At 34.8% G+C, this 12,332-nt stretch overlaps 1 protein-coding gene across 2 annotated transcripts; it reads right to left on the bottom strand.

The window, feature by feature from the left end:
- Nucleotides 1-62: 62 nt before the first annotated feature.
- Nucleotides 63-10,986, bottom strand: LOC137404612 (palmitoyltransferase ZDHHC6-like). Of its 2 annotated transcripts, none has more exons than XM_068090848.1 (8): nucleotides 10,783-10,986; nucleotides 9,959-10,122; nucleotides 8,530-8,686; nucleotides 6,574-6,762; nucleotides 6,318-6,473; nucleotides 1,809-1,996; nucleotides 1,276-1,320; nucleotides 63-316 (listed from the first exon to the last, which is right to left on the bottom strand). In XM_068090848.1, exons 1-8 carry the CDS (start codon nucleotides 10,981-10,983, stop codon nucleotides 223-225), a joined length of 1,194 nt encoding a protein of 397 aa, XP_067946949.1. In that variant the 5' UTR covers nucleotides 10,984-10,986; the 3' UTR covers nucleotides 63-222. The 2 variants fall into 2 exon arrangements, with proteins under 2 accessions (XP_067946949.1, XP_067946941.1); XM_068090840.1 differs by having other exon boundaries at nucleotides 63-335; nucleotides 1,280-1,320.
- Nucleotides 10,987-12,332: the final 1,346 nt, after the last annotated feature.

The following is a 12,332-nucleotide window of genomic DNA, read 5'->3' as shown; positions in this document are numbered from 1 at the left end:
CATGTTTGTGCAGGTGTTTCCAACAGAGCAGTGCAAATGAAAAGTGAATTTAACAGAGCGGATAAGAATTCTCATGGTTTATTAATAACAGCAAATTCATAGAGAATAAATAGCAATGAAAAAGCTGATAAAAAGAAATATTGATCTTTATTAATTCTTCGCAATGCCTGAGCGAGCCTTTTCATATCTGGCAGAGATTAAAATTTTAGACAGATCAAAACCCTATTTTTTCTTTTTGGTGATAAGGCCAGTGTCTCCAGCCCCATCCTCGCTCATTGCCTCCTCCACGCATCGTCTAGGAAACCAGCCGCGTACCCTCCGGTATGAGATATCATCTACACATAGGCAACACAAAACTCTCCCATAAATAATACCAGACCGACTGGAGTGACAGAACTAAGACCGTGTCATAGCTTTATGTAAGAGAGTTACAAACCTAGGGCTGGCAAAGCTTTAGGTAATTAGCCTAAGACTGGATCATCAGATTTTCCTAAGAACTAATCCCTAAAGGATAAATTTGTAAGAAAGTTATTTTGATATAAGAACTTTTAGATTTTTGTTATGTAGAACTAATTGCCCAAGAAAAGAAATACACTAAATGTGGCATGGTGTGTTTCCTTCATTCCAAATGCTACATATATATGAAGAATTACTTACAGCTTGGCAACTTGAAGGCATCTAGCATTGTACTGAGCTAGATGACATGACAATTGTGGAAATAATGGGAATTGTCAGCACCATGAGAGATGACACAACGCGAGTTTATTAAATAAGAATTTAAGCCTGAGTATCTTAAACAAGGTCCCACATTCATAAGGTTGTTTGTACTTGGTTCACTTTACTACTATGTGGATATGGACAAACAGGTCTGACCATATATGTAGTAACATATATGGTCTGTATCACTCTGTAGCATGGAGTTGCAGACCTAAGACTATTAGCATAGCTCTATGGAATGTATTTACAATTCTTTGTATTAGAGTTATAACTTTGGCTTAGCTTTAATGATTAGAGTTAGACCTACGACTATACTTTGGCTCTATGGAATAGAGGTACCTACTAACAGCATTAGCCAGGCTCTATAGAGTGAGAAATTGATGCAAGGTACAAGCCGCAATCATATAGGTCAACTTATTCTCACACCGACATTACACACAGCAAGCGAAGAAGTAAGGTTCCCTTCTGCACACTCCAACAAACACCTCTTAGGCTACCCTGATGGACATAACAAGCAATACAAACTCCAGGCAGAAAAAAGAAGCTGATGGACAACACTTACCCTCAGAAGGTGTTAGAATTTTATCTCCGTATAACCAGTGACTACAACAGACCAAAACACATCAGCCTACACTTGGTTAAGATTTGTTCTCTAATGAGCTGCTAGTTGGAATATTCTACAACAGCAACAATAGTGTTTTGATTTATATAGAAATCTGAAACGAAAAGGCAAGTTTAGCAGTAAAAAGGGACAACTCTAAAGTCAAGTTGGAAACCGATGAGACAACTGCAAAACCAAATATGACACAGGGTGAGAAAAAGCTAAAGGAGTTATCCCACCATGTTTGTTCTATCATACCGTTCAAGAAATACGAGGGATGAAATTTCAAGTAGCAAGTGAGCTTGAAACTGCTTAGAGCAATTTTTTTTTTCAACATCGTGTGCCATATATAACAAGGTTGTGTGTGAATCACTTAATTAAATAGAGATCATGCTGTCACGTTCTTTAGTATTTACAAAAAGATTCCGCAGTCCCCTTACCTCCTCTCCTTCTTAGATACCATTAACAAAAACTACATTAGCTGACTCACTTTCGCCAGCGAGTCACAACTAGCTTGTCGCCGACATCAATAGGAATACGTGACTCATCTGACCATGGAAAGCAGCAACAGACACAGAGACCTTGCGTAATTGGAAAGAATGTGCCGGCGTAGCGTCTCACGCCGACATACTCGGTTGCTCGTTCCTGCTTCTCTACTTTTTGCAACTTCTGTTCCACCTGCAACACAGTTCGTGCTATATATACACCATTTTGTTTTCACCTAACAGATTCTGTTAAATAATTTTATCACCTTGGAATATAAAAGTTTTTGAAACACTGCAAGAACTTAGTTTACACATAAAACTGGGCAGTAAAATTCGTTACCATAACTTTTGACTTAATCTCTAACTGTTCCACCTATACTATTTTAGCAGCAGTGACAGTCAGATGTAAAATATACCCATACAAGTTGAACAGTAAGACACTTGATTGCAGAGCACATGTCTCATACATAACAAATGTTAACACAAAGTCATATTTACCATCTTCACACTTTCAAGCCTCGGCCCGAGATATGTCTTCCCACCTGATCCTATGCACGAGTAAACTCGAATTTGTAGCTTCACTTTGTTTGTAAGTACTGCTGGTTTATGAAAAGCTATGAGATTTTGAGAACTTTGTGTGGTATAGGATTTCAGTATAATTCCTAAATTTTAAGTTGATTGGAGTATTAGTTTTTCAGATATAGCAAAAACACCAATGACACTTGTCTGAGCGATAAATTAAAAATGGCTGCCAACGGAACACATTACGCTGGCGATTAGGGACTTCTGGTTTACATAGAATTACCAAATTGTAATGCCGTAGTGCAGCATATGTTTTCAGTATAATTCTAAATTTTCAAGTTGATTCAACTATTATTTTATGAGATATTGTTAAAATAAGGGCACTTGTAGCGGACTTAAAAAGGAAAAATGGCTGCAGACAGAACATTAGTTTTTTGTACTTAATGGTTTATGTAGCATTACTAAACTTTTATCTCTTCATGAGGTGACACTGTCAGCCTAATTCAACATTTTAAGTCGATTGAACTATTAGTTCTGGAGAAATTGCCAAAATATCAAGGACACTTCTAATTGAGAAGAAATGATGAATTGCTGTCGTCAGAACATTAGTTTCTCATGATATAAGGGTTAATGGTTTTAGTGATGAAGATGATAAATAGGCAGCCCTAACTAAAAACTTCACCTCAGCAGCAAGAGTTTTACACTAAAGCTATTTGTTTTTCTATTCCTAAACAATATATACACTTTATCAGACTCAGTTTGCACCAACCATTATGTTTCTTCAGTTACCTCTAAAACATTACTTCTTTGAAAGAATGTGAAAAAAGAGACTATTTACTATATTTGATTTCTGTTTTTAATTGTGTTCTACAAGCTCGGAGCTTCAATATGATGAGTTTAAAAGGAGTTGTGTTCCCCTTAGTACTTTCACAGTAGATTGAAAGTTGTTAATACTGTTTCGGATCTGGGGACTTTCTTGTGTATACAAGGTTAAGCTTCATAGTGTTAACCAGCAAAGATTTATGAGCAATTGGCTAAAAAGTACAGCAAATAAATACTACTTTTGAAAGAATGTGAAAAAAGGGACTATATTTGATTTCTGTTTTTAATTGTGTTCTACAAGCTTAGAGCTTCAATATGATAAGTTTAAAAGGAGTTGTGTTCTCCTAAGTACTTTCACAGTAGATTGAAAGTTGTTAATACTGTTTCGAATCTGGGGACTTTCTTGTGTATACAAGGTTAAGCTTCATAGTGTTAACCAGCAAAGATTTATGAGCAATTGGCTAAAAAGTACAGCAAATAAATACTACTTTTGAAAGAATGTGAAAAAAGGGACTATATTTGATTTCTGTTTTTAATTGTGTTCTACAAGCTTAGAGCTTCAATATGATAAGTTTAAAAGGAGTTGTGTTCTCCTAAGTACTTTCACAGTAGATTGAAAGTTGTTAATACTGTTTCGAATCTGGGGACTTTCTTGTGTATACAAGGTTAAGCTTCATAGTGTTAACCAGCAAAGATTTATGAGCAATTGGCTAAAAAGTACAGCAAATAAATACTACTTTTGAAAGAATGTGAAAAAAGGGACTATATTTGATTTCTGTTTATAATTGAGTTCTGCAAGTCTGGAGCTTTAATATGATAAGTTTAAAAGGAGTTGTGTTCTCCTGAGTACTTTCACAGTAGATTGAAAGTTGTTAATACAGTCTTAGATCAGGGGGCTTGATTGTGTATACAAGGTTACGCTTAAAAGGGTTAAAGGATTTATGTATGTTTCTAGTTGAATTAAAAATGGCACACGATCAAAATTAGGTTAGCGCGACATTTGGGCTGATCGGACAATGACGACACCGGGAAATAAGTGGAGGGGACAATGAAAGGTGAATGAGGAAGAGAGAAGAAATAGAGGGCATACAAAAGAGATAGAGAGACGAAACAAAGAGAGATAAAAGGAAAAAAATGATTTAGGTGGTGGAGGGTAGAGTTGATGTTTTAGTGAACTAGAAGCAGTATTGTCCAAAACAAACAGACAAACCAACTTCGAAATCATACTGGACAATTGAGAAATGATCCACTCTCAAACTCTTATCGCTTACCCTTATCTGATTGGTTAATGACACTATTGCACACAAATTGAATGGTTAGCCCAGCTGTTACAAATCACTTCATTGGTTAAAATCAGTACAGTCATACTTCGACTTACGAGCTTAATGCGTTCCGAGACTGAGCTCGTATGTTAATTTACTCGCATGTTGGTGCAATTTATTTATATATAGAACTATTAAATATATATTGATTGGTTTCCATACTCTAAAAATGCAAATAAAACACTCAAAACAAAATATTTTAACAAAAAGAACATGTTGGTTATTGTCCTAATTTACCAAATGCTTTCAAAAAGCAACAATTAAAAAATAATGCAAGGAAATGTGATTAATTAAAATGTAAAATTAAATACATACAATAGCAGCTAACGCTAGCATTTGCCAGAGAGGAAGATATAGGTTATCCTTCATTGCAACAGTTGACATTGATAAATTTGGATTTTATCAATGTCTTTAAAGACAAACGTAGAAGCAAACTTTCATTTTTAACTTAACGTATTTAAAATTTCTTCGGCGTTCGTCGTTTGAAGTTTCTCGCTGGTTAGCTAATTTTTCCTTTGTTTCGCTTTCACGACTAGCCGGCCGTTTTAAGATAATCCTATCTAAGGACGTTTGCCTTTGTCGCCCTTTCAACATGTTGCAATTAGGACGAACGCCGGTGTCGTCACAAAAGGTTAATGCACGACCACTAGCCAACTCGTCCGAATGTCTATTTTATAGTTTTGCTAGATAGCACCGGCCTTTTCATATAGCATCGTTTTAGTTACGCTGTCACCGGCCAATTGTTTATCCAATGCCTGAGCGGTCTCTCCATCAGCGGTCGTGAAGATCGCTGCGCCGTTTAGAAACTATGGCTAGCCCTTTTGCGAACTAAATGCCCTGAATATAATCCTTCGGTTTGATAATTGTGGATGTATTTCTGTCATATTGTTGAGCTAGTTCAATCACGCATACACATCTTGCATATTTTTCAATAATTTTCCGTTTAATATCAACTGTTATCATTTGCTTTTTCTTTGCATTATCTTTCATTTTACTGGCAAACTTTCGGTCAACGCAGAGTACTTTTAATTCACATAATTCTGCACTGAAAATCGCACAAAAAACACGGTACAAAAGTATAACCTGAGCAGTTGAAAAATACAGAGTGATGCTGTTCTCATAAAACACCTCAGGCATACTTGGCAACTGACTCACGTGCTCGTATCTCAAACATGGCTCGTATGTTAGTGCTACAACTTGCTTAAAAGCTGGCTCGTATCTCAAGTTTCTCGTACGTTGGAGCACTCGTAAGTTGAAGTATTACTGTAATGCATGCCAGTTGATTGATAAAAGATTTCAATGAAAACTAGAGTCACTTGTTCGATTATTGGTGAATGAATATTGTTCTAATTTTTAATCAAAGTTGCACATGTATAAAGAATAAAACAAATAAAAACAAATCAATCTAACTAAAAACAAACGAGTAAGTCTGGTTGCAAAAAATCATTGGTTGTTGTGCCGGAATAATTAAAAAAAAAGGGTTTAATAGCATTTAAAAGCCTCTGGTCTACATCTACTAAAATATCTGGTTCACAAAACGCTCATACATTCAGCCCCAAATCACAACCTTGTCTTATTTCATCTCTATTATGATTTAGTAGTGGCCATAACTCCAAAGCGTGAGCCCATTGCATCGTGGTGGTATCTGGCCAAATAACTAGCAATCTCCTTAGCGTATTGATGTTACCTGAACATAATAGACTATAGCTATGCTGCAGCAAACTATACTTAGTGTATAAAACAAGCATTAAGCAAATGCCAAAATTAAAAATAGTCGTCTACTCTTTGAAGTGTTTACAACTCCAACACAATAAAGATTATTGAGAGAAAGGTAGCATTTGAACTCACAGTCAAATCAAATTGCCCACAGCCATCCTTCACTTCCCAAGAAAATCCATCCGACTTTGGCCAGCCACTGGACGTAAATAGCACTTGTCGAATATTGCGCCATCGGCCGAGATCATATGGATATATGAAATCCTCCTCTCTGTCTCTGTATGTTGACTGTAAGAGTACACGAGCACTTCTGTTCAACCAGAGAGCTCAAGCAGAACACTGCTATGTACCAGACAATCAACATAAACAATCTTTGAGAAAGACAAACCTTGCGGTCAATCCACTCCTCGATGCCAGTCTTATTGTACCAGACACTCTTAGCTTGCACAACGAACAGCACACCAACCGAAATTATGATGCCAAAAGCTAAACCGATTGCGAACATGCTGCCAACTAGGGTGTAAAAGGTGAAATATATTCGAGGCTCCATGCCAGTGCCATGTTGAAGATACCATCTCTGTAAATAAAGTGCCTGCTAGAATATGGCTAACACAAAACAGTTTTTGTCAAACCATCACATAAGCATACAATATTTATTTTTACGGTTACACAATAATTGTACTATTAGTTAGATAGGTCGTTATGATGCATAAGCAATAGTCAAGCCTATTTAAACAGAGCTATGTAGTTCCAAAATCTACTTTGTAAATTGAAACAAAAATTATAATAATTACACACTACATTTCTTTTAATTCTTTGGCCCAAAAGATCTATGATAACCCCTTAATATGTGCTGTTATTAATTGTAACTACACATAGTACTAAAAACGTTTTCTTATAAAACTATGTGAAAAACTAAATCTAAAAAAAATGCATTATACAAAAAAATAAATCATAGGTAAAGACAACCTTAATACTGTAAAAATAACTACTAAAAATGTTTTCATCCGTACTTCACCTTATAGACATTAGAATGGAAGCCTAAGTTCAGTATCAGAGTCATTGAGAGAAATACGTAACGTCATGTACTCTAACTTACACTGGATATAAGCTCACAGTAATGCATTTTATATACTTTTTATTCTTCTTTTATTTTTATAAATTATTTCTTTTTACATTGTTATTTTTATAGATGATTTTTATTTCTTTAATATTATATGTAAAGACGAATCAAAAGACGCTGGAATCATTTTAGTTTAAATGATGCATAGGATTGAAGATAGAAATGATAAAAGCAACTCACTGTAAATTAATTAGTAAACTTCAAAAACTAACTTATCCTATTTATTTTTATTATATTTATATTAATTCATATTTTATTTTTAATTTTCATCAGCTTTTTCGCTTTCACGTATAAAACTGTTTCTAAACTTTTCAATGTCGTAGGATGAAAATCACTTTGAGAGTAGTCAAATATTTGTGGGATTTTACACAGGAGAGTTGTAAACTTGTATGCTCTAGTGATCAAAAGTAGAGATATGATTGTACTACTTGAACATGAATTTTAAACTGACTTACATCTAGAGTTAAACAACAAAATCTTTGCTAATAGCTAAAGCAATCGCTAATTTTTGACAAATAAAAACTGTGTAAGAGCAAACATAGTAACCTTGACATCTCTCAATCTCCTATAATAGTGCCTATGGAGCATTTACTGATTAGGCCGCTTATGGAATGACTAGAACAGAAGCATTTGAAACAGAGAACACTCTGTCAAACATCCCTGTATACTCTCATCATTTTTATTCCTCTGTAGGCCATGAGCAACACAAGCAGTAAACTCGTTGAGTTGGCATGTTTACTAAGGTATACAACACAGTTTAAAAATGGTTTAGAATAAGGTTTTTTGCAATGCCTACTAGGCACATTTAAAAGAAATTCAGTAATACCTATGAGAAGTACATGTAATATTTATGGTCAAGTCGGAACATAAAGTAGAAATGAGTGAACCTCACAAAATGCTTTGAAACAGATAAAACAGCAAATTACGTACAAGTTAAAAATTAACAATCTGGAAAGCAAAACATTTGCAGTCATCAGCAGACATTGGGAGTTTGTATATTTTACTGGCTCAAATGAGAATCCTGAGAGAGAATTGTCTGCTCATGGCATGAGCAGACAACTCCTTTGTAATTCATAAATACTGATTAGGGTTTACTGAAGTTTACAATTACAAGGTCAGCAGCAAGAAGAAGAGGTCTGTGAGTCTGCAAAAGACCAAACGCACCTTCAATCACCAAGAAAGCCATGCAAACTCTATAAAAACTAATAATAAGCTACTCACGAGGTTTAGACCGTAGTATAGAGATCGGGCTAGGATATAGAAAGCGTGAATACAACCAATCGGGGCAAAGAACAAAAAATATGTAAAGTTGGCATGGTTGAAGTGGCCACAACAGGTGTTGATCCATGGGCAGTGGTGATCCATCTTCATAACACACCTGAGTAATAATACAAATTGTATGAAACTCAGCGTTGGCATTTGATGTTTGATTATGACTCCACTTACTTAACTGTAAACAATATACTAAAAGCTTTTATAAATTGTAGACAATATACTACAAATTGATAAAGACAGTAGACAACAGACCTATAGACAACAAGACTATAGAGAGTATACTATGGATTTAAATAAATTGTATACAATATGCTATAGATTAATGTAAGCTGTAGACAATACACTATAGATTCATACAGACTGTAGACAATGTACTTTAGATTTTGATTATAGACAATGAAAGATAGACAAAAAGTGACCGATTATGTAACAGTTTAAACAAAAAGTCAGCAGACCACCATGTGCAGTTCTTCATTATTAGTAAAGAGAACAAGTTCTAACCTTGCGAGTGTTTGAAAACACTCATAAGTGGCTACATTTAGTCATATCTGGACCAACTTGAAGGTGAAGAAACATAAATTACTTTATTAGCAGCGAATAAATTAATTTTTCTATATACCTTTCACAGAGTAAGCCAATCACATGTCTGTGTTTGTAGCTTTTATATAAACAGTCTCAACTAGATGTATCTAATGATGTGGTCTATTTTTTGCATTTTAAACTAATTTAAAATCTAACTTGAACTAAATGCTTCGGAAAAACGGTTTCAGGGTAAAAAATAACAGACACTAGTGATGAACAGCTATACGGCACAGCAGAGATATGCAAAGGGAACAAAATACTAAATTTGCTTGCAACATAAAAATGATTATTAAAATATGCATAAGAACGGAGATGACAAGTCAACTCACAGCAAATCTTTAGACAATTTCACAGGGCAGCCAGCTCAGTTAAGAAAACCTAGATTCTTCTGGGTAAATCAGTTGTAAATTTTCAAACAAAAAATCAACAGAAAGTGAAAAAATCATAAGCATTATGGCACATTGCACTGAATTACCAGACATGAAACCAACGGAATAGCCCCTCCTATCTTCCATGAGGACTTAGTTGTTTGATTCATTAGTGTGCAGGGAAAGACAACCACTTACATATTAAGGATTCAAAGCTACTTGCAAAAAATTGTAATCATACTTTATCTTAAAATATATCGTAACGGAGTTCATATTTTATGAACAACTAAAATAAATTACGTTATACGCACTATTATAGAAATTATGTAGACTGTGTGGAAAAGTTTTGAATGTCTGTTTTCAGGGATTTTTTTAAATACAAAAGAAAATTAAAAATCCATTAAAAAGCAGCACCATATACTAACCTGTTACACTTGCGACAGTGGTGAGATCTCGGAGCCTTGTAGCCTTGGCATACTTTACAGTACTGTAAATACTCCTGATGGGCTGGCTTAGGTGTCCATTTTAGAGGAATAAACCCGGGGCCTAGGGCTGAAGCTAAGTAGTGGTGATAGAACACCAGGATAACCTGTAGTGAGAAGAGTCTGAAGGATAAGACCAAAGCTGAGAATAAAATAGAATCATGAAGCCCATCGGATAGCACCTAGCAGGCAAAGGCGGACCGCAGATTTTCACAAACATTTGATTTAAAATGTTTTGTTTATGAACTTGGATGATTGAACTCCCATGGTCTCCTCTTAACTCATTTAAATTATTATTTGTCATTATCAGCCATTATTTGTTACAACAATGAGTTGACCTTGAACTGTGTTACTCCATATCGTCCTTAATACCAGGAATATGCAAGAAAAAGCAGGTTAATCAGAATAAATATTAGATACATGGTAGGCCTATGCCAAGGCTATAGCAAACACATGGGTATATCACACATTTTATCAATTTTCGAAATCATTTCATTATGAAGTTATTAAAATTCTGTATGGCAATATCAACCATAAGCCTTAGAGGTTGAAGTTAGTCAAACCATTTTACGGATACCCAAATATTATACTCTAAATGAATTTCAAACAATGAATAATCATGAGAGCAACCAATACTCGCGGAGACATAGCTAAGTGCAAAATTCTATCATAGATATAGGGACCTAAGGCTATAGCACACGTTTTTAACACATTAGGCTACTTGTTATGCACTACTATAAACATGACAGCGCTTAACTAATACGTACCCAAGTGACAAATATTATTAAATTGACAGCTCCACCGATTGTGTCGACGGGCCAGTACATTAGATCACAGTAGACAGTAAAGATAGAGATCCATAGGATTATTGCAATAGCAATGAGAGGGCCCCAATGAAGCAGGCGGGATGGACCTGAATAACTAGAATAATGACAGTCTGGCTGGGAGCCCAAAGTCTGGGCATCCATTATCTGCAAAAACAGTAAAGAAACAATATAAACTCAGACTAAGAGACCATCCAAACTGACCTGAAATGTATTTCGACTATATCAAAAGCTTTTTTATGGCTTTTTCATCATGCCAACGTATCAATAGTTGGCAAAAACACAGAGAGACGCTGAATAAGTTTTATGTAATTTTACATTGAATACGAGAAAGTTTAGAGATGCATGAACTCTTGACTAATATAACCATGACAATGTACCATGATCAAAATATTTTTCTTTACAAATGTGCAGGGATAGGCAATACTTGCTTTCCTATGCAAATGAAAGTTTGCAATTTCATTAGGAATCAGGCTCTTGCAAATTTAATTTTTGAAGTATGTCAGCAGAAATTAGGTCTAGACACTGGGCCTAATTTATAAGTTAACAAATTGCTTTTATTATCATTGCCATTGTGTATAGCGGTGTTGTAAGCGTTTAGGAGGCTTGTATAGCCTTTGTATTGTTTTATAGATTTTGGTTATTCACTGGACACTTGCATCATAATGAATTGAGAATTTAATTATATAGTGAAAAGAACACATACAACGATTGGCTTCAAAGTTTAGCCTAAACGCCGGTTTCAATTTTGTCTAGTTTTACTGTGGTATACTTACAACAATTATTTGTTGGGTCTCCAGTAAAAAACTAAAATTGCAAAAGCATGCTGTGAAGGTTCAACTAAGCAACACACTACTGCTGTGCATTGCTTTGTAAAAATCACTCGCATAAACTGTTGAACGATTGCTCATCAAAAGAAATATGTCAAGATTTGTGTGACATTAGATTCATTCGTGAAAGGGTTGGATTTTTTTTTTCAACATTCTGACGAGGTATTTGAAAAATACAATGCCACCCTTTATTTGAATGTTACCTCTAATAAAGTGCCACTTTAAGAGAATGGTTGAAAATAAAGCGCATGGCGTTCAAATAAAAGTTTTACGGTATTTGGATGTTTGCATTACTACCAGAATTCTTTTGCTTCAACTGTTTTCCTAAAATAGCTCAGTCTACTGTTGCAGTACTAAAATTGTAATGACCACTGTATAAAGTATATTAAAAACATAAAACAGCAATTTTATTGAGTGAATAGAGTATAATAAAACATTAATATGAAGTTATATAAACAATAAAATACACTAGTAATGATATAGTAATATCAAATAGTAAATGAATAGTCATCCTATGTTGTTTTTAATGTGACCATGAAACTATTTCTATAAAAGGAACAGTTGTAAAAAATCTGGTAAGTTTAAAATGATTAGCTCACTCATTCTGTCACCTTATGCAAACCTACTAAAAAGAATTATGCGGGTTGAAGCGCCCAGTTTTCC

The sequence above is a fragment of the Watersipora subatra genome, chromosome 1 (genome assembly GCF_963576615.1).
Source record: "Watersipora subatra chromosome 1, tzWatSuba1.1, whole genome shotgun sequence".
Lineage (NCBI taxonomy): Eukaryota > Metazoa > Bryozoa > Gymnolaemata > Cheilostomatida > Watersiporidae > Watersipora > Watersipora subatra.
Note: the sequence above shows the minus strand (reverse complement) of the source record. Positions and strands in the feature narration are given on the sequence as shown.

Excerpts from the sequence above, each read along its gene's own strand:
- LOC137404612 (XM_068090840.1), bottom strand. The coding sequence starts at position 10,983 with ATGGATGCCCAGACTTTGGGCTCCCAGCCAGACTGTCATTATTCTAGT. Across the intron at positions 8,687-9,958 it reads CACTGTCGCAAGTGTAACAG|GTGTGTTATGAAGATGGATC; the intron begins GTTAGTATATGG and ends ATTATTACTCAG. Across the intron at positions 336-1,279 it reads AATTCTAACACCTTCTGAGG|ATGATATCTCATACCGGAGG; the intron begins GTAAGTGTTGTC and ends GCCTATGTGTAG.